At 33.4% G+C, this 18,772-nt stretch overlaps 2 protein-coding genes and 1 non-coding gene across 4 annotated transcripts; all 3 read right to left on the bottom strand.

Annotated features, from left to right (window-relative positions):
* Nucleotides 1–2,899: 2,899 nt before the first annotated feature.
* LOC147403073 (uncharacterized) lies at nt 2,900–6,393 on the bottom strand. Its single transcript, XM_086438523.1, has 8 exons — nt 5,772–6,393; nt 5,554–5,684; nt 5,384–5,461; nt 5,251–5,295; nt 5,109–5,153; nt 4,961–5,012; nt 3,484–3,580; nt 2,900–3,236 (listed from the first exon to the last, which is right to left on the bottom strand). The coding sequence occupies exons 1-8, from the start codon at nt 6,064–6,066 to the stop codon at nt 3,071–3,073; spliced, it is 909 nt and encodes a 302-aa protein (XP_086294649.1). The 5' UTR covers nt 6,067–6,393; the 3' UTR covers nt 2,900–3,070.
* A 2,963-nt stretch (nt 6,394–9,356) lies between these two features.
* LOC147403072 (small nucleolar RNA SNOR75) lies at nt 9,357–9,441 on the bottom strand. Its single transcript, XR_015178155.1, has one exon. It is a non-coding gene; the product is annotated as a small nucleolar RNA SNOR75 (small nucleolar RNA).
* A 1,105-nt stretch (nt 9,442–10,546) lies between these two features.
* On the bottom strand, nt 10,547–14,407 carry LOC147403071 (putative protein phosphatase 2C 34). Of its 2 annotated transcripts, none has more exons than XM_086438520.1 (7): nt 14,195–14,407; nt 13,988–14,054; nt 13,572–13,870; nt 13,165–13,473; nt 11,888–12,005; nt 11,548–11,771; nt 10,547–11,024 (listed from the first exon to the last, which is right to left on the bottom strand). In XM_086438520.1, exons 3-7 carry the CDS (start codon nt 13,812–13,814, stop codon nt 10,806–10,808), a joined length of 1,113 nt encoding a protein of 370 aa, XP_086294646.1. In that variant the 5' UTR covers nt 13,815–13,870; nt 13,988–14,054; nt 14,195–14,407; the 3' UTR covers nt 10,547–10,805. The 2 variants fall into 2 exon arrangements, with proteins under 2 accessions (XP_086294646.1, XP_086294647.1); XM_086438521.1 differs by having other exon boundaries at nt 13,572–13,819.
* Nucleotides 14,408–18,772: the final 4,365 nt, after the last annotated feature.

Raw genomic sequence — 18,772 nt, 5'->3', positions numbered from 1 at the left:
TCCGATGTGGGACTAATATTGCCTCTCCACACCAAAAACCACTTTGTTAATTTCCTTCTCACCATTGAACCACGTAAACACAAAGACTCCCCCAACAAACTCACTTTATTTTGAACCACGTAAACACAAAGACTCCCCCAACACACTCACTTTATTTTCCTCTCAGAAATGCTTTTAGGGGTTGTGTTTTTGTGCGGAGAAATTGCGTAATGTCTATGATATGAACCTGAAATTCTTTGGAGGTAAGAAGAACAAAATTGGGTTGTTTAATGAGTAATCTTCTTCTTTTTTTTAAAAGCTTATGATTTAGGGGTAATTTTTGTGTTTTAAGATCATCTGGATTAAAATTAGGCAGATTTACCAAAACATGCACAACTTTTCGTTTATTTACCAAAACGGTACACTGTTCAAAATATTTCCGAAAACGGTAATTTTACTGTTTTCGGAATTAATTTTTTTTACCAAAACGGTAAAAACAGTAAAATGTATTTTTTTTTACCGAAAATACCTTTTTTTATTTTTTGACTTAAATTACAAAAATAAAATTGATTTTGGTAAAAAAAAATTGTAAATACATATGATTGTTGGATTACCAAAAGAGAGTGAATCTTTTAAGTTGGATTTTCATTTTTTTAAGGTTAAAATTATAAATACATATGTAAAACAAAAAAAGGGTATTTTCAATATAAAAAAAAATACATTTTACTGTTTTTACAGTTTTGGTAAAAAAAATTAATTCCGAAAACGGTAAAATTACCGTTTTCAGAAATATTTTGAATAGTGTACCGTTTTGGTAAATAATTTCAAAAACGCTACCGTTTTGGTAAATTATTCATGAGCTAAAATGATCATGTTTCCTTGTTTTATTAGTCTCTTGAAAAACAAGTAGTAGAAAGAATCCATGCCTTGACAAGTATCCACCGAACGACAAACAAACGTAACATCTGTTCGGCTTCAACAGTGAACTGAGGACTGCTTTCTAACAAAATGACCGGATATATTTTCCCTTTGTAAGTTCAAAGAACTTTGCTTTCTGTTAATAACTTAGCAATTTCTTTGGTTGATTGGAAATGTAGATTCATCTGATGAATAGTGGCTGATCTTATTCAAAATATGCAGTTTATGATCTAATCAAATTTCTTTTTAAGATATAAATCGATGTAATAAGGACATGGACATGTTTTGGTGTATGTTTTGTCTAGCACCGTAACACTGTTCCTTCGAGAAACCTGAACCTCAAGTGCAAGTATATTCTAAACAGACTTCCTTCGACACTGTGCTGACATGGTGTCGAAATTTTTTCAAAATAAAATACAGATTTAGTGATATTTTATTTTTATCTCTCTTAAGTTAGAACTTTGGGGATTTTTGTTAATATAAGATTTAGCCCCACATTTCTAGTAAGTGAGAAGGGATACCTTATTAGGAGCAAACATAATTAGTTGTATTTATACCACACCTTTAAGGCTATCATTGTGCACCGTGCGAAAATGTGTTTTGAGGTACACTTCACATCATCGCGAGGACCTGGGTTGGTTGATCCGTCACATGTGATGATCATATATGATGGATCAAAATAGTAACTGGTCAAGAATGATCAGGTGCGTTGAATCAAGTTAGTACCCAATCAGGTGTATTGATTTGTGATAGGTATCTGATCAGGGACAATCGGATCCATTAGATCAAGTGATAACTGATCGGACGCAGTGTGAATTATTAGATTATACAAATTTAACCTATAGGTATTGATTAAAATGCATGAGACATGTATCTTCGATACGATACGATTTTAATCGTTAGATTTGAGATTAAACACAATTCAACAACTCCTGAACTGAGAGACATTGAACCATGACTCTTGATCAACAAACACAGAAATAATTATAAAAAACTAATCAAAAATAAGATTTCTTCACTGAAAATTTATGTGTTCTTCATTTTTTAAGCTTAAATACTTAGAATTTTCAATTCCCGAGTGTTCTAGATTAAATCAAATCGTACATAATCCGATTTAATAACTGGAGTGTAGACTTCTCTATATCCTGAAGGCACTTGTTGTTTGACCCTCTATACTGTAATTTTAACCAATAAGGAAGAATAATTGTCTAAGAGAGATTAAATTTGATTCGAACTCAGAAGTTCTTTTTCTTCTTTCATCAAATTTCTCCAATTTATACACAAATTTCCAACACATGATAGTGTGCAAAGAACCAAAGATTGCTCGTCTTGTACCTTGAGGAAAAAACCTATGGTACCATGCACACTGCCACGTCAATGCAAGGTTGAAGATAGTCAGTTTAGAACAACTCTATTTGTAAGATGTGTTACAATATAATTTTTGAGATATAGAAGTTATTTTTTCGTTAAACATAAGATAAGAATCATATTGAGAGTAAATTATACAGAAAGTGAAAGAATATACTTCTATACTCAATAATAACTAATGGTTGTACTTACCAACTTTAACATGTTAGCACAAGTAGAATGGATCACAGCAATTCTCTTCTAAAACTAAATTTTTTTAGTAGAAAATCATTGAAAGAAAAGGTGGGATACCTACTACCTTAGGAGTAAAGATGTGTTCACCTGTATCAGTGTGTCAAAACATGCCGATACCTTTGTCATTCATTCCAAGTGGTTGACCACCCTCAACTAAGATATACTGTCTTTTATTTATAGGATGTTTTGAAGATTTGTGCAGTAAAAGTAAGAGATCTCATTGATTAAGATACCAAACTGTTTGGGTGGGGTGAGCTGGGGCCGGGGACTGAAGTGATTTATGGTCTATTTTTTCAAACCATATCCCCCAATAATTGACTAGGAAGCATGGAAAGCTTTGTGAGTTCTGTCAAACAGCCATAGTGATCCAAACATTCTTAAAATAAAAAAAAGAATAAAATGAGGAATCTATGACCATTTCAAGAAAGGCAGTGTGCAGAAACAATTGTGCATGTATCGTCCTTGGTCCTGCTACATTTCAACCCTTCCTACCCAACTATGGGATATGTTACATATGTTGCCATGTTCAATGCAACATTTTACTGCTGATTGAAGTCTGGACTCAACAATCTCAACCATTGTATCGAGTCTTGAGAACTTCTGGTGGCTCCTCTTCCATGATGCCCGAACCTTTAGTTTCCAAGTACATGCGGATGGTTGTCTTACGGTCCCCGAGAAAAGTGTGATCTAAGAAGTTGTTGTAAGCCTCATCACCAAGACTCTTTGCTGCTAAGACACTGCAAAAGAAGATTTTATCATCTTCTATGCATACAAAAAATTTGGTAGCAATGCTCTTCCCTCAGGATTAGGTTTCGTTGTATTTGGTAACAATCAACCATCATTATAAAACAACCTATGCAGTATCTATCATTCATTTAAGATAAACAGAAACCAAGGTCAGGATTTTGGCAACACCAACTTGTATTCTTACCGGAACACGTGCAATTAGACATAGCTACGATATCAGGCAAAATTAGTAGTTACCAGTGTCGAAGATAAACACGGCAAGGTAAGATATCATCCTGCCATATCTTATGGATATTGTACCGTCCATATCGCTGAAAATAGATTTCCTTGCTTCCTACAGAAGAGAAGGATGCATGAAACAATTATTAATAGAATGAAGTACATTAACAATAAAGTGGATCAAGTAAGTATTTGAGAAAGTGAAGACAACAGAAAATAAATTATTTTGAAGCTCATTCACGAGGAATCTATAATATAACAAGGTTTATGAAATAAGTGAGCACTAATATACTTTATAGCTTACAATTAGTGTTTTAAAAGTGCAAATGTTAGGCAATTTGCAAAGGCTTGATAGGATTAGGAATCTCGCTTGTGTTACAAGTAGCTGAGTTGTTTTAAGAACAAAATAAATGATGTTTCAAAACTCCTTAAAAATGATGTAATCGGTTCACTTTGAGTAGTTGAATTGAATAGAATTCAACTGCTTGAATGAAGAATTGTTTTGGTTGCTTTTTATCTCCTTCTATAGGTGAGACCCCTCTATTTTATATATATATATATATATATATATATATATTATTGATAATGGGAAAGTACAGAAAAAAGGTAGATCGAGGTGACCTACAACAAAGAAAAGAAATCAGAGAAAAACAAAGGAGAACAAGGCTAGGGGGCTTGAAGGTTACAAATGCTCTCCCACCTAACTAGATAGTCCTCAAAGAACACCCCTTTGAACTCTTTAAAGATTTTACACCAATCAAAGGTAGAACAAGGTTACATACCCCTCTATTATTTTAGTGTAGCGACTCCATACACTTATCCTTAATTTCTTTATAAAACCTGAATTTGACTATTTTTCATTTTTGATGAGTAAGCTAAGACTTGAACCCACGACCTCAAAGTTGTTTTGCAATGTGAAAAAACAACTGAGCTATGGGTCTAAGTCTAACTCAAATTCGTACTTTTATTTTCACCCCCCCCCCCCCCAAACCTGCACTACATCTTCAATCCTCTAGTCCCTACCTTGTTAAATCACTCCACCACAAACCTTAAACCCAATCTTGATATCTATTCCATTAAACCTTTTAAAAAGAACATTGAACTCCACACTCTTTTCAATCTACCACAATAAACTTTAGATCATACCACATAAAATTTGTTGTCAAAGTTATTGCCTTGCATCAGTAAAGAAAATGACAAAGACAATATTATATGTTTCTTTATCCTAAAAAGAGACCTCAAACAAATCTTTAACCCAAAGTTACCAAATTCTCTTCTACTGTACAACAAAACCTGTACCAATAGATTTGGGAATTAAATTGTTGTGGTCCACTAAAATCTTTCAAGGTTCGATAAACTCAATAATCAATATAACACTCATTATTATTCACAATGTACCACTCATTATTATAACATTCACTCATTATTATTCACAATGTACCACTATTTTTTAACATTCACAAGTTACTGATAAGTTAAAGAAATTGAAGACTACCTTTGCATCTAACTTGAAAATACTCCTCATCGCTATAACGACCACAGAGTACCTGCATTAACCCTAAATTTTAATTCCGAGGGCGCAAACAAAATTTTAAATATATATATTAATATTAAAAGTTGAATTATTATCCTTTTCAACTCACAGCTCGAATAGTGAATGACACCCCTTCTAGTGTCTCTGGTACTACCTATAATTACAAATAGATAATTAACCTCTAAAATTACAGTAAATATAAAATAATCAAACAAGAAAAATCCATATAGTAAAAATTATTAAAAACTTACTGCTAAAAACCGAAACTCATGCTCTCGTTCTATAAAAGATCGAATCTGGAGTCATAATTGAACCAAATAAACTTATAAAAAAAATCGAGAAAATAAATTTTACAACTGAATTTAAATTTTACTAATTTGTTACCTCAGATCGTTTAATTTCAAACACGGTAACAAGAAGAGATTCTAGTTCACAAGGTTCTACGCTTAAGCTCGAAATTTCCTGGAAAAGATTGCAAAAGCAATAACAACTGTTAGATTGTTTAGAAATTTCCTCGTGATACGTACATATGCGAGATTCGTTCAAGAAGAAACCCTGGTTTCTGGATTGGCGATTCCACGCTCGAAGAAAATCGGAGCAACATGAGCAAAGACGCGACGAAACCCATTTAATCTCGCGATTCTGAAGTTGGTGAGATCCGGAAATGAACTTCTCGCGCTTCTTTCTGGTCCCACAACAGATCAGGAGTATGATATAAAACTACTTACGAAGCACTGGAAGATGTAGAGAGAAAAAGAGGGGTGAAGGATACCAGAGAGAAGAGAACCGAAGCCGCAGATTGAGAGAGAGCCATCGGGAGAGAGGAGAGCTTCGAAATCAGATTCGTCGATCAGTTGGGCCCACTCTGTGGGGTTACTAGAAAATGTTGCTTGGCCGTCGGATTCCATGATAGGCACAGAAAGCCTGATCTTCTTCTTTGGATGAATTTGGATCTGCTTTGGAAAATAAGCTGTGAAGGTGATTTTGGAAGAAAATTTTGGTTGATGGCACGTGTGATGGGCACGTGATAGACAAATGGGAGATGGTGAGGGAAGGATTGTTTCCATAGGTAGAGAAATGCAAGAGAGATGCACAAGGGAGAGAAATAAGTTGAGGCCGATAAAGGTAACTATGGGTAACCATTTAAACGGAACCGAACCATGATTGGAGTAAAAAAGATGAATCAATTTGATGTACAAATTGGACTAAGATGCCCTATCAAATCAGATCCAAATTTGAAGTTATTGGTTAAAACAGATCGAATTTCAGGTATGCTCCAATCCATTGACAACCCAAAGAGCTAAACAAGGAGATATTAGGTTTTTAAAAATCATGATTCCTAGAGATATCTTTGCTATTATAGTGAGAGATGGTTTGAAACCAAAATTTGGATCTCCCATAAGCCTCTTCCTTAGAATTTGTGACATATATTAAACTTTAATTAGAAGATGACATATACAAACTCACATATATGAAAAATGCTTGTTTGTAATTTAAAATACTTATTAAAGGATTTTTGAAGATTACATAATAAAAAATGGTATATTTTTAAAATTTTAAAAACTAACCAACATGATTATAGAATCATAGAATTATAATTTTCTTAATTTTATCAAAATAATCATGACTATATTAAATTTAAATGTAGAGGTTGAAGTAATCGTGAGATACAATTTGTCATTGGGGGACATATTGACGTGGTGGCGTGCGCATGCCAATAGATGCATTTTCTTCGAGATATGAGTAAAACGTATCTACAAACATGCGCGCACCACCACATTAAGGTGTCGCCCGTGTGTTTCTCGGTCACTCCAACACAACTCTATTAAAAATATAATCATAATTATTTTGATAAAAAATTAAGAAAATTTTAATCACACATCTCTAAAATCACGTTGGTTAGTTTTCAAAATTAAAAAATATCAATTATACTACATAATCTTCAAAAACCCTTTAATTAATATTTTAAATTACAAATAAACCTTTCTAAAACATGTGAGTTTGCACATGCAACTTTCTAGTAATTAATAAATATTAGCACCATAATATGATATTCACAAAAAACATTTTCATTCTTTATATTTACTATAATAATAAGAGAAAGATAAGTATTATTGACACAAATCCACATTAATTAATTTTTTAAAATTACAAAAATACATTTTCATTATTTTAATATAATGATATATTATTAAATTATTTATTTAAAAATTTTAAAGCAACCTCTTAAATTAATTATAAAAATAATTTTAAACTTACATAAATATTAATTTTTGTAATTTGTATGCAAATACCCACACTTTTAGAGAAATCTATTAATAGATATGAAATATTCACATCCATACTAATGAGTGGCTAAGGCATTTGCACATGAGTTACAAAAATGAATATTTATCTAAGATTAAATATTTTTTAATTAATTTAAAAAATTATTTTAAAATTTTCAAATAAATAATCTAACTTCATATCATTAATATCATTTAAGATATACAAAAGTATTTTGTAAGTTAAAAAATTAATCAATATAGAATTGTGTCAACAATACTCACCCTTCTCTCATTATAATAATGAATGAAAAACATGTAATATTTATAAATAAAAAAACCCTACAACCAGTAGGTTATTTGCAATGTTAAATGTGCAATTAGCTTGTTCATGTAATGAATTTAAAAAATAGTTATTATGTATTTACATCAAACAATGTAGACTTGTAATTTACACGTCTCATTAATATAGATTCACATCTAATGTGCAATGGTAAGTAACTAACAAAGAACAGGTTCACTACTAAGGTACTAAACCGGGTTCCAACCCAACCAAATTCATGGTAACTCCTAGTTCATAACATGCAGCCAACAACACCCCTCCTCCACATGAAGATAGTATTTGAGACATTCCCTTCTTTTTTCATTTTTTTTTCTTCTCAAAATCTATCATCTTCAATATCTTTTTTATTGCTCTCATGAACCAGTAATATAGATATAAATAATATAAAATAAAATATATTTTATCTCTTAAAATTCTTTTGAGAAACAACAAATGTGAGATGGTAAAAACCCACAATTTTGAGAAACCTTGTCATGGTTGTCACATAGAGATCAAAGTCAACAATACAAAATTATTAATTTTAAAATTAAGATTCTTCAAAATCATGGGCTCTTATCATCATATTTTTATTATTCATCAAAATAATTTTAATATATTTATTTTATATTATTAAAACTAAATTAGAATAATTCTTTACACTCTGGCACCTTCTCTTTATCAAAAGATTCTTGCCATTGCAAATTTTAAATTTATCAACAAAATTTTAAAAGATAAGACATTTACCTTTTTTTTCTAATTTAAAATAATTCAATCATTTACAGACTTCAATACAGTCATTTACAGACTTCAATAACAGAAAAAAAAAGAAAAAAAAGAAGAAGCGGTCTATTAGAACACCAACTGTTACTTAATACATCCCGATTTGTTAAATTATTTATCCCCCAATTAAAGATGAAAACACACCATAAAAATACTATAAGGCTCGGTTTAAACTTTCTAACATCACAAAAGTTCAATTTATTAATTAGTTGCCAAAAAAAAACAGACAGCTTATCCTGGGACCCGTTATTTTCATTATTTTTAATTGGGGTGGAAGAAGCACAAGTTAAGAGTGACAATAGCAGCTCTAAAAACAGTCTTTGGGAAGTCCTTTAAGCTCACATCACTTCCCCCGATAAGTTTAGAGAAACATTTTCCCAACAAGCAAAGATTTGAACTTGATTTAAGGTTTGAAATGGATGGCTACCTAATTTCCACATTACTCACAAACTTGTAATTAAATTTCAACGCCGGAAAATAATTATTTCTTGAGATTTTTTTTTTTCGAAGCAGGGTTTTGGTAGCGGCGGCTGGTGTGAACTTACGTTAAGATGCTTTAATAACACTTTTAAAATTTCTTCATTTTACCATCTAAAATGTCCTTAAAAAGAAATTTCCTATCCAAAACAACCTCAAATGCTTATTTCCAAAGGCGATTGGAATTCATCTTAACATGTGATCCGTATGGCACAAATTTACAAAATCCGTTATTTATGCTTTTTAAAAATACTTAATAATATGTAAAACATCATTTTGATTAACAATTCAATGCTTTTATTTTTAAATATGGGATCAAAACCATGGTTTTAAATCCCTATTTCACACTAAAACCATTTCAAATCAGTGAACAAGGAGAAAAAAAAAATCTTAAAGCAACCATTATCAAAACCATGAAGAAGAAGAAGAAAATCATGATCAAAATATACCAACAAACATCTTGAAGCAAAAAAGACAAAACATTTCAGGAAGAAGAAGAAGTTAGAATAGGGGTTTCTCTCAGACAAATGCCTCGATTCACATCATGATTGATTGAATGGATGTTCTCAGACTCGTCATCATCTTTGACATCATTGAGAAACCCATCACAACTCTCCATTTTCATTAAAATGTTGAAAAACAAACTAAAACGAACCTTAATCTTAAATCAAATAAACGGACATCATTAATCAAAGAAACCAAACAGAAACCTTTGATGTAGATTTACAGCTATCAGCTTGAGTGTGTATTTGGGAAAGGATAGCTTCATATTTATAGTCAAAATTTAGGGTTTTGCTTCGCTAAAATCCTCTTGTACGCAAGGAAATTACATAAATGTCCCTTTGTTTTGTCCAAAGTGATTAGGTTCAAATTTGATGTTCCCGATAACTTTAAAAAAAAAATTGATGTCTTTTAACTTGCCACGTTACACACAAATCCATGAAAAAAAAAAAAAACAATTAGATTCGAGAACCTCGAAAAGTAAAAAAAAACCTTATAATCACTGCTCCTCATGATTTAAAACTAGTGTTTTAAACCCGGATTGAACAGTGGTCCAACCAGGTCTGAGTCGTCTGACCTCTGTTTGGTTAGTGAATCATTTTGTTAATGAATGTTACATGTTTTTTGTGAAAATAAAAGAAAGTAGTTTGGGTGTTTTTTTTTGTCCAACAATTTGCAAATTTTTAGTTCAATTATCAATTTGGTTTTTAGAACATTAATTGAAATATGCTCAATATCCAAAGATCCAAAAGAAAGTATATTGAGATAGTTTAAATAAAATAATAGTTGCGATAATCTGAGAACTAGTGACCCCATCACAAAATTATAGATCATTTGCCTCGGGATACACAAAAATTATGATATTACATATCCTAATGCAAATGATCTACACTAATGTGACGGGGCATATGTCAGAGGAGGGTGTTAGAAAATCATTATTCATAAAATAATTAAGAATCGTAATTTTTTAATCCCCTCCCCCTCCCCCTCCCCCTCCCCACATGGGTGTGGAGAGAACCATAGATTTCTCTCCTTGGGATGCACATCCCCATAAATATGTATACTTGGTATCCTGAGGAAATCTATGGTTTTCTGCACAGCAACATGGGTAGAGTTTTGGAGAGAGGAGTCAATTAATCATTTATTCAATAAATAAGTACACTTGAAAAGACAAAAGACATGGTTGGGACTTATTCATCACGATAGTGAAATATTCTCTGTATATTTCCTTCGGTAAAAAAATATACATTCCAAAAAGTTATTTACATCTAAACATGGTAAATCAAAAAGAAAAATTCAGAGTAATTTCCTTGCTCTTTTTTTTTTTGGGATGATGGGGTGTCCAAACCCGTAGGTCCGACTAGCAGGGCTGAGGCAAGTGGCCTTTTAGAGCAACATATCTTGTCCAAATCCCCCAAGTACATGCAATACCCCACAAACCACATAATTACCTTGCTCTTTCTCATGCCTGTTTTGGCAGGTAACTAGGATCTATCTTCTGAGAGGGCGGTGAACTGTGAAAGAAGAGGCAAATAGCTGAAATGTCATCCATTGAAATACTGTGTTTCTTGTCTTTCCATGCACAGGCTGCACACTCCACTAGTCGTTTAGCTGCGTCCCTCCTATCTGGCGTCAAGGAAACTATATTCACTGCTTCTTGGTTGGAGATAACATCCCATACCTGAAAAAGAAAGGCAAAGCAAAGTGTAACAAATTTTCAGGTCTGCAGTTTCCCAAAATACAAAATGAGCATGATCTCTCTTTTAAAATAAAAAATAAAAAAAATTTGGAAAACCTTTTAAAGGTATGACCCAACAATTTGTAGCTAAAATCGCTTCATATGTACTAGAATTTGTCGATAATCCTTAAAATATACCTAATGGTTACTGAATTCATCATTTTATTTTTTAAGTTCAACAATTTTGTATGCATGGCAAAGAAGACGTATATTTCATTTGAGAAAACCCATGAATGAAAAAGTGTCCAAAATTCTACATATCTCCATTCCTTAACCAATAAATATTTTTTTGGCTGTCCTGCACAAATTTGGTTGCTTTGTCCCTCTAAATTTGCCAGGCCATCTCAGCATCCAATAATATTAATTGAGAAAGCAGAAGTGAGAATGATAAAACCCAATCAAGAGAGAGGAGTGGTGCAAATTTGATAATGTAAAGCTTTGGCACGAGTGACAGTAGCATACGTACCCCATCTGTTGCCAGGACAACAAACTGGTCTTTACTAGTTATATTCCTTTGTGTGACTTCAGGTACTGAAATAATCCCATAATCCTTAACACAGTAGTCCCCAAGGGATCTCGACATTGCCAGTCCTGGTATTTCTCCATTTGGTAGCCAGACCCTATGCACCCCTGGTTCATCTTGTAAACAGAATACTCTTCCTTGGCACTGGATTATTCGCTCGGTCTCCTCTGAGACCCACAAAAATTGAGTTATGAGATCCATGTAATGCACACACACACACACACACATGGACATATACATGTGAGAGAGAGAGAGAGAGAGAGAGAGAGAGAGAGAGATTTACGAGGTAAATTTGGCTTGAAGTCGATAGTAAGTTGAACAGAAACCAAACTGCCATCATCAGAAGTGGAACCCATAACAGCACGAGAATCACCAACGTTTGCTATGACAATGAGGTCACCCTAACAAAACATCAAATTAGAGAAGCTTCATTTAAACTAGTTGAACTTGAATAAAATCAAAATGCTACAATAGGTCCTGAACTAGAAACCAGAATATAAATTAATAATAATTAAAAAAAGGGATTTCTTATGCATAAACCATTTATAATTATTTCATATAAGAGTTCATACTTCTTTGGCAGAAAGAAAATGAAACCAATGATTTCTATTGCATGAACATGAGCAACACATGCACCCAAGTCACAAGGAAAAGGAACGAGACGGTTAAGATAATCTACTTGAATATATCATCATTGAAGCCTTATCCCAAAGATACCCCATCTGCAAAGATCCAAAATATTGGACTACAACATAAATGTACCATTGCTCGGATGAGAAATAGCCCCGAAATTCCAATTAAACAAAATTAATCATCCAATCCATTAATTTTTTCTGAGGACCATTTTCTAATTCCAGTGAACAACAAAAATCGAGTGAGGTTGGACAGGTAGAAATTTAAAGCGAATAACATCTAGATGTGGTCCATCAAAGAGGTCACATGTAGACGTTGGAGTGACTGAAACTGATGGCCAACTAAATCATTTACTTAATTTTCTGACTTTCTTTTGATTTATATTTTTGTTACAATATCACATATCACTCAACTCATTTCAAATGGCAGTTAGCAGTTTTCTATGAAGTTTCTTTTCTCACAGATAAAGAGATTTGATGAAAAGTATTTTAGACCTGCCCATATGAGGTTACCCTTCTAATGCCTCAAGGGCTAGAGAAAGAATGTCTAATGGTCTAACAGAATTGTGGAGACCCAAAACCAGGCTTTGTTTTACACATTAGATGGGACTCCCTTAGAATCCAATCCAAGGCTTTTTTAATAACAATTTACAACATTTTATTATAAGAGAGAAAAAAAAAATTTAGAAAGAAATGAACTACTTACAAATAAAACCTAAAACATAAAAGCACAATTAATCTTTTAGCTTAGTGTTTCAGAACCACCAGGCTTTAGTTGTTTTGCCTGCCAAAAATACATTCAAGCACACATATTCAACCGGAAAAAAAAAAAAGAAAGAAAAAAGAAATAGAGAACCATATTATCGATAGGTCATATACGAAATTGAGCAGAAATACTATGAGAAACTCGAGTTAGATTGGGCCTTACTTGTCTGACAATTGTCATAGCAGTTGAACCACTGTAAAATGAATCGATCCCACGATGCCTCTCAAGTTCTTGATCAATGTCAGCAAAAGTCTTTAAAAAGGATTGCTTCCATACATTAAACCGATGAAGTTTTTTATCCAATCCCAAGTCAAAATCTACGTCGAGGGACGTTAAAGCAAGAATCTCCTGCCAATTGCATAACAAAGACGATGGCATCGATTCCCTGACATGTTTCGCCACAAAGTGCCCCCATGGACCATGCCCATCAAACACCCCACAAAATATCATATCGTCTTGGCACCCGAATTCCTATAAGAAACCAAATAAAATTTTTAATTCTCAATTACGGACAAACCCATTACTTCAAACAATTTCAAAAGCTTATTAAATGATGAAACATTAATTACCTCCCACACAATCAAGCAATCCTGATTCATTCCTTTCTCCCCTCTCTTAGAATAAACGGAAACGAAATTGTTTGAAGAATTGGCATTAATAATGCCCGAAGAACGCAATATCAAATCGTTCTTCTTCGCTTCCTTTGCCATAGCTTCGGAGACTTCCCTTCCCACATCATTCACAAAATTCCCCTCCTTTTTGATGGAGTGTGGTCTTGTTATTCTATTAAATAGAGATGATAAACGACCCATTTACACTGCAAATTCAATGTTCTTTAACAGAATAAATAAACGATCCTACTTTGTCTCTGAAAAGCCAAAAAATTCAGAAATTTAAAACCCAAAAAAGTAAATTAAAGAAGTCTACAAAGAAGTAAAGTGAATTAAGAATTTAAACAGAAGCAGAGAATAATATTCAGTCTTACATGGACTTCCAAATTCCAACACCAAATGCTCTTTTTTACTCCAATTTCTTCCCAAAAGCTTCCAACCCTTCAAAGATAAAGTACAAATTTATCAAACAAAAGGGATCTTTTTCTGAAACTAATGAAAATTCATCTAAATTCACAGTTTGTTTCAGTAAAGAAACTTGAACGGAACGGAACAGAACAGAAAAAGATGGATTTAAAGACTTCTTTTTACGTTGATTTTGTTCAGGAAAAAAGAAGATAGAAAACCGGAATCTGACACATTCGCCGGAAATATATGTGATTCGGCTGGATTCGTACGCAATTCCGGCAAGCCGATGACAGACACAACCCCTTGTGTGCCTACGTTTAACTTTTAAAGAAGAGAAGAAATAAGCTCACGTTAGAAAAGTGTTCAACCTTTGGCGCATTTAGATAGGCATCTTGTGAAAATGAAATTAACCAGGTCCGCATCATTATGTAGTTATCACAATCACAAAGCGTCCTATTTCTGTACTTCAGGGAGTTGGGTATATTTCTAACTCCATTTCGTTCTGCACACCACGTGGTAAACTTTCAGGCCATCTTGTCTGCACTCTATGATGGGCACAACCAAATGGACTTACACACCAAGTAACATATTAATTGGCATTTTTAGATGAAGGACTTGAAATTTTTTAAAGAGAGCTTTTGTTGCTACACTTAACTTTTTTTCACAGCATACCCAACAATGAAATTAAAATGATGTATCAAGTGTTGATAATCATCCTATTTTTAATAATAGAATTTTTTTCTTTATTATTGATAAACTTATTTTTACTGTATTAAAAATTTGATGATAGAAAGAATTAAACTCAGGTCTATAATATCATCATTCATGAATTTTGCGTCTTAAGTTAGTCGTATATCTTTTAGTTGAGAAAGTCTAGCTCTTCTAATTATAAATCAGCTTACTATCACTATATTTGAAAACATTATGTCTCCATTGTCATTGCTGAGAGCTTTGTCGAGCGGAATTGATCACCATTTGCCTAAGATCTCAATTGAGAAATTGAAGGTTGGCTACTTTGTGATTTGGCGTGTGCATTCACCAAAACATGTTGTGCCATAAGGCCTCAAAAGGGGGTATGGAGTTGGGTAGCTAACCAACTACCCAGAGTACATGGTCCATATTCTTCAAAAACATATCGCCTATAAATTCCATTTTAAACTTATGGTTTGAACCTCTACAAAGTATAATGGAATAGATAATTGCCCATAGTTAAACAGGTTTAAATAGATTCTAATAGAAATTGGCATGATAGTTATTTCTCGCGTTTCCATTGTTGCCGACTAAGTAAGATTATTAAAAAAATACAAAAGATAATGAAATATAAACAGTTTACAATGATAGATTTGTTGGTTAGATACTAAATAATAATTTTTTATGAGTTCTACCATTAAAGCAATAACATCTCCACCACGCACTTGGCTAATTGTTAGCCACTCGTTTTAGAGTTCCTATTAGAATAATTAAATTTATTAAACAAAAAATCTTTGTCGTCATTGTTTACGTTAATCCAAAGTCCAAACCATTGGGATGAATAACTTGGATGGTTTTTACCATTTAATTTTATTTATATATTTTGTAAAATTCATGTCTTTGAATAAATATCATGATTATAATTTGAGTCATGATAGAATAACGCACTATCACATACATGATACGTATGCAGTTGGTGTGGCAAGTGCATAGAATCATAGACCTTTTTCTTTGAGATACATAAGAAAAATATCTACGATTTTGTGCACTTGTCACATTAATCGCGTATACGTCAGTACGTTATTTTATTATTAGTCTTATAATTTTCTAAAGAGTTTATTTTGTTTATGCCAAGATTAAGTTGTTGCAAATGAGTTGGACCCAACGATGTTGAGGAAAAAACAAACTTCTTTGCACTTATTTGAATTGATTTTATTTTAAAATATCTTTTAGAAATCAATTGTATAATAAGGCTTAACAAGTTCAAACCAAAATCGATCTTATCATGATTTTTTTTTTTTAATTATTGGTAAATCTGTTTTTAATGAATTTAGTAACTCAATGTTGGCGGATTTGAACTTGAATCTCTGATATCATCACCTAAAGACTTTACCAATTAACCTTATTACAATTTTTCATTATTAAAAAATTATGTTACTTGATTCATGGGTTTGCGGTTCGCCATTTGAAAATGAACTTAGTTTGTGGGAGTAAGCAGGGATGAATATGATATTAAAATAAAAAAAAGATGAATGTATTTGATTATTTTTCATCAATTTATTAATAAAAATCAAGGTTAAAAGGGCATTCTATCAATTAAATATTTAGAAGGATATATTAATATATCAACATGTGGAGGGGGTGTAAAGAAATTAAAGAAAAATAACTTAATTTGTTGGTTCGCTGCCTTTCACAAACTGATTGGAATCGAACCAACTCACGATTAAATACCTCTTTTAACGAATTTCGCAAATCAGCTCAAAAACTAAAATAATAATGATAATAATAGTCTCTATATATGGTCATAGAGAGACATTCTTATATTGCAACTACTTTATTCCCAAAAATTGAATGTCTCCCATAATTAATTGTGAACTGATGGACTTTTATAAAGTTAATATTCTAACTTTCCATTTATGTGGTTGTTGTACAAACCAAAATATAAAAAGTTAGGTCTTTATCTGTACCGACTAATTTAATAATTACAACATGCAAGAAAAGAAATTTAAGGTAATGGTTGAAAGAAGGGGATAATAACACTAAATTTTTTCACAAAGTTGCCAACTTCCATAGAAGAAGTAATCAGATTGATAAACTCCTCATCAATGATACCATGGTGACAGGAGAAGAGGAAATTAGAGAAGGGGTGGTGAGATTCTATAAAGATCTGTACAAGGAAAAAGAACCTTTGAGACCGAGGCCAGATAATCTAGACTTTAACTCTTTGAATCAGGCGGATAGGGAGTGGTTGGAAAGACAAATAGGGGAGGAAGAGGTTAGATCAGTCATTTTTTCGATGAGTGGGGATAAGGTCCCGGGTCCGGATGGATTTAATATGGAGTTCTTCAAACATTGTTGGGATATCATTTCGAGAGATTTTATGGAGGTTATCAGGGAACTTCAAGATAAGAAGTGCTTGGATTACAGCCTTAATAGTACTTTCGTGGCTCTGATCCCTAAAAGAGTTGGGGCGGATAAGCTAGGAGATTTTAGACCAATTAGTCTGGTGGGTTCGGTGTATAAGATCATATCCAAAGTGCTAGCGTCGCGATTGAAAATTGTTCTCCCTAATCTTATTGGGGACGAGCAAGGGGCTTTTATCAAGGGTAGACAGATCTTGGATGGCGTTTTGATGGCTAATGAGTGTCTTGATTCTAGGATCAAAAACAAGGATAAGGGGTTAATAGGAAAAATTGATTTACAAAAGGCTTATGATCATGTGAGCTGGGAGTTTTTGGAGTATATGATGAGGAGGATGGGTTTTGGTTCGCGATGGATAAGTTGGATAATGAAATGTGTTACGACGGTATCTTACTCGATTCTTGTCAATGGGAGTCCAGCCGGTTTTTTTAGAGGGTCGAGAGGTTTGAGGCAAGGGGACCCTTTATCTCCATTTTTGTTTTTGATTGTAGCTGAAGCCTTGGGGAGATTGTTTAAAAGAGCGGTTAACTTAGGTAAGCTTTCGGGTTTTAGGATTAATGACGGCCCTTTAATTTCTCACCTTCAATTTGCGGATGACATCTTAACTTTTTTGGAGGATTCAAGGGATCAAGTGAGGGTGTTCCGAGTGTTATTGTGTTGCTTCGAGGCTATGTCAGGTTTACATTGTAACCTGCAGAAAAGCAAACTTTTTGGGGTAGGAGAAGTTAATGATATTCATTTGATGGCTTCAATTTTGGGTTGTGGGTATGATACTTTGCCCACTTCCTATTTGGGCTTACCGCTGGGAGCACCCTACAATAGTATCAAAATTTGGGATGGTGTGATTGAAAGATTGGAAAAAAGGTTGAGTACGTGGAAGGCTAATTATCTTTCGAAAGGAGGGAAAGTGACTTTGATCAAAAGTACCTTAACGAGCATTCCGGTCTACTTTCTCTCTTTTTTCACGCTTCCGAGGTCCGTTGAAATTAGATTGGAAAGGCTTATGAAGAACTTTTTGTGGAATGACAAGAGTGGTAGGAAGAAGTATCATTTGGTTAGATGAAAGGTGATTTGCATGCCCAAGACGAATGGAGGACTAGGCATTAGGGGTCTTAGACTAGCTAATAGAGCGTTTCTAGGAAAGTGACTTTGGAGGTTTGGCGAGGAGAGGGGTAGTTTGTGGAGGAAGGTTATTATGGCTAAATATGGGGAGAGGAGTCTAGGTTGGTATAGCAATGAGTCTAAAACCTCGTATGGGTGTAGCCTATGGAAAGGAATTTTGAAAGTTAGCAAGGATTTTGAGCAAGGGATTAGATTCAAAGCAGGTGTGGGGGACAGAATTAGATTTTGGGAAGATTGTTGGTGCGGACCTTCGTCGCTAGCGTCTCAATTTCCATCATTATACGTCTGTTCTGTTAAGAAGAATCATTTAATCCAGCAATGTTTGATTCACAATGAGTCCGATCCTACTTGGGATTTGGGGTTCAGGAGAAATTTTAATGATTGGGAGCTAACCAATGTTACATCTTTCCTCGATCTCTTGCATACGCTTCATCGCAACGTAAGTGAACATGATAGGTGGGAATGGATTAGAGCGAAGGATTCGAGATTCTCTGTTAGATCCTTCCATAAATGGCTCA

This window comes from Akebia trifoliata, chromosome 4 (assembly GCF_017979445.1).
Source record: "Akebia trifoliata isolate Shusen 1 chromosome 4, ASM1797944v1, whole genome shotgun sequence".
Taxonomy (NCBI): domain Eukaryota; kingdom Viridiplantae; phylum Streptophyta; class Magnoliopsida; order Ranunculales; family Lardizabalaceae; genus Akebia; species Akebia trifoliata.
Note: the sequence above shows the minus strand (reverse complement) of the source record. Positions and strands in the feature narration are given on the sequence as shown.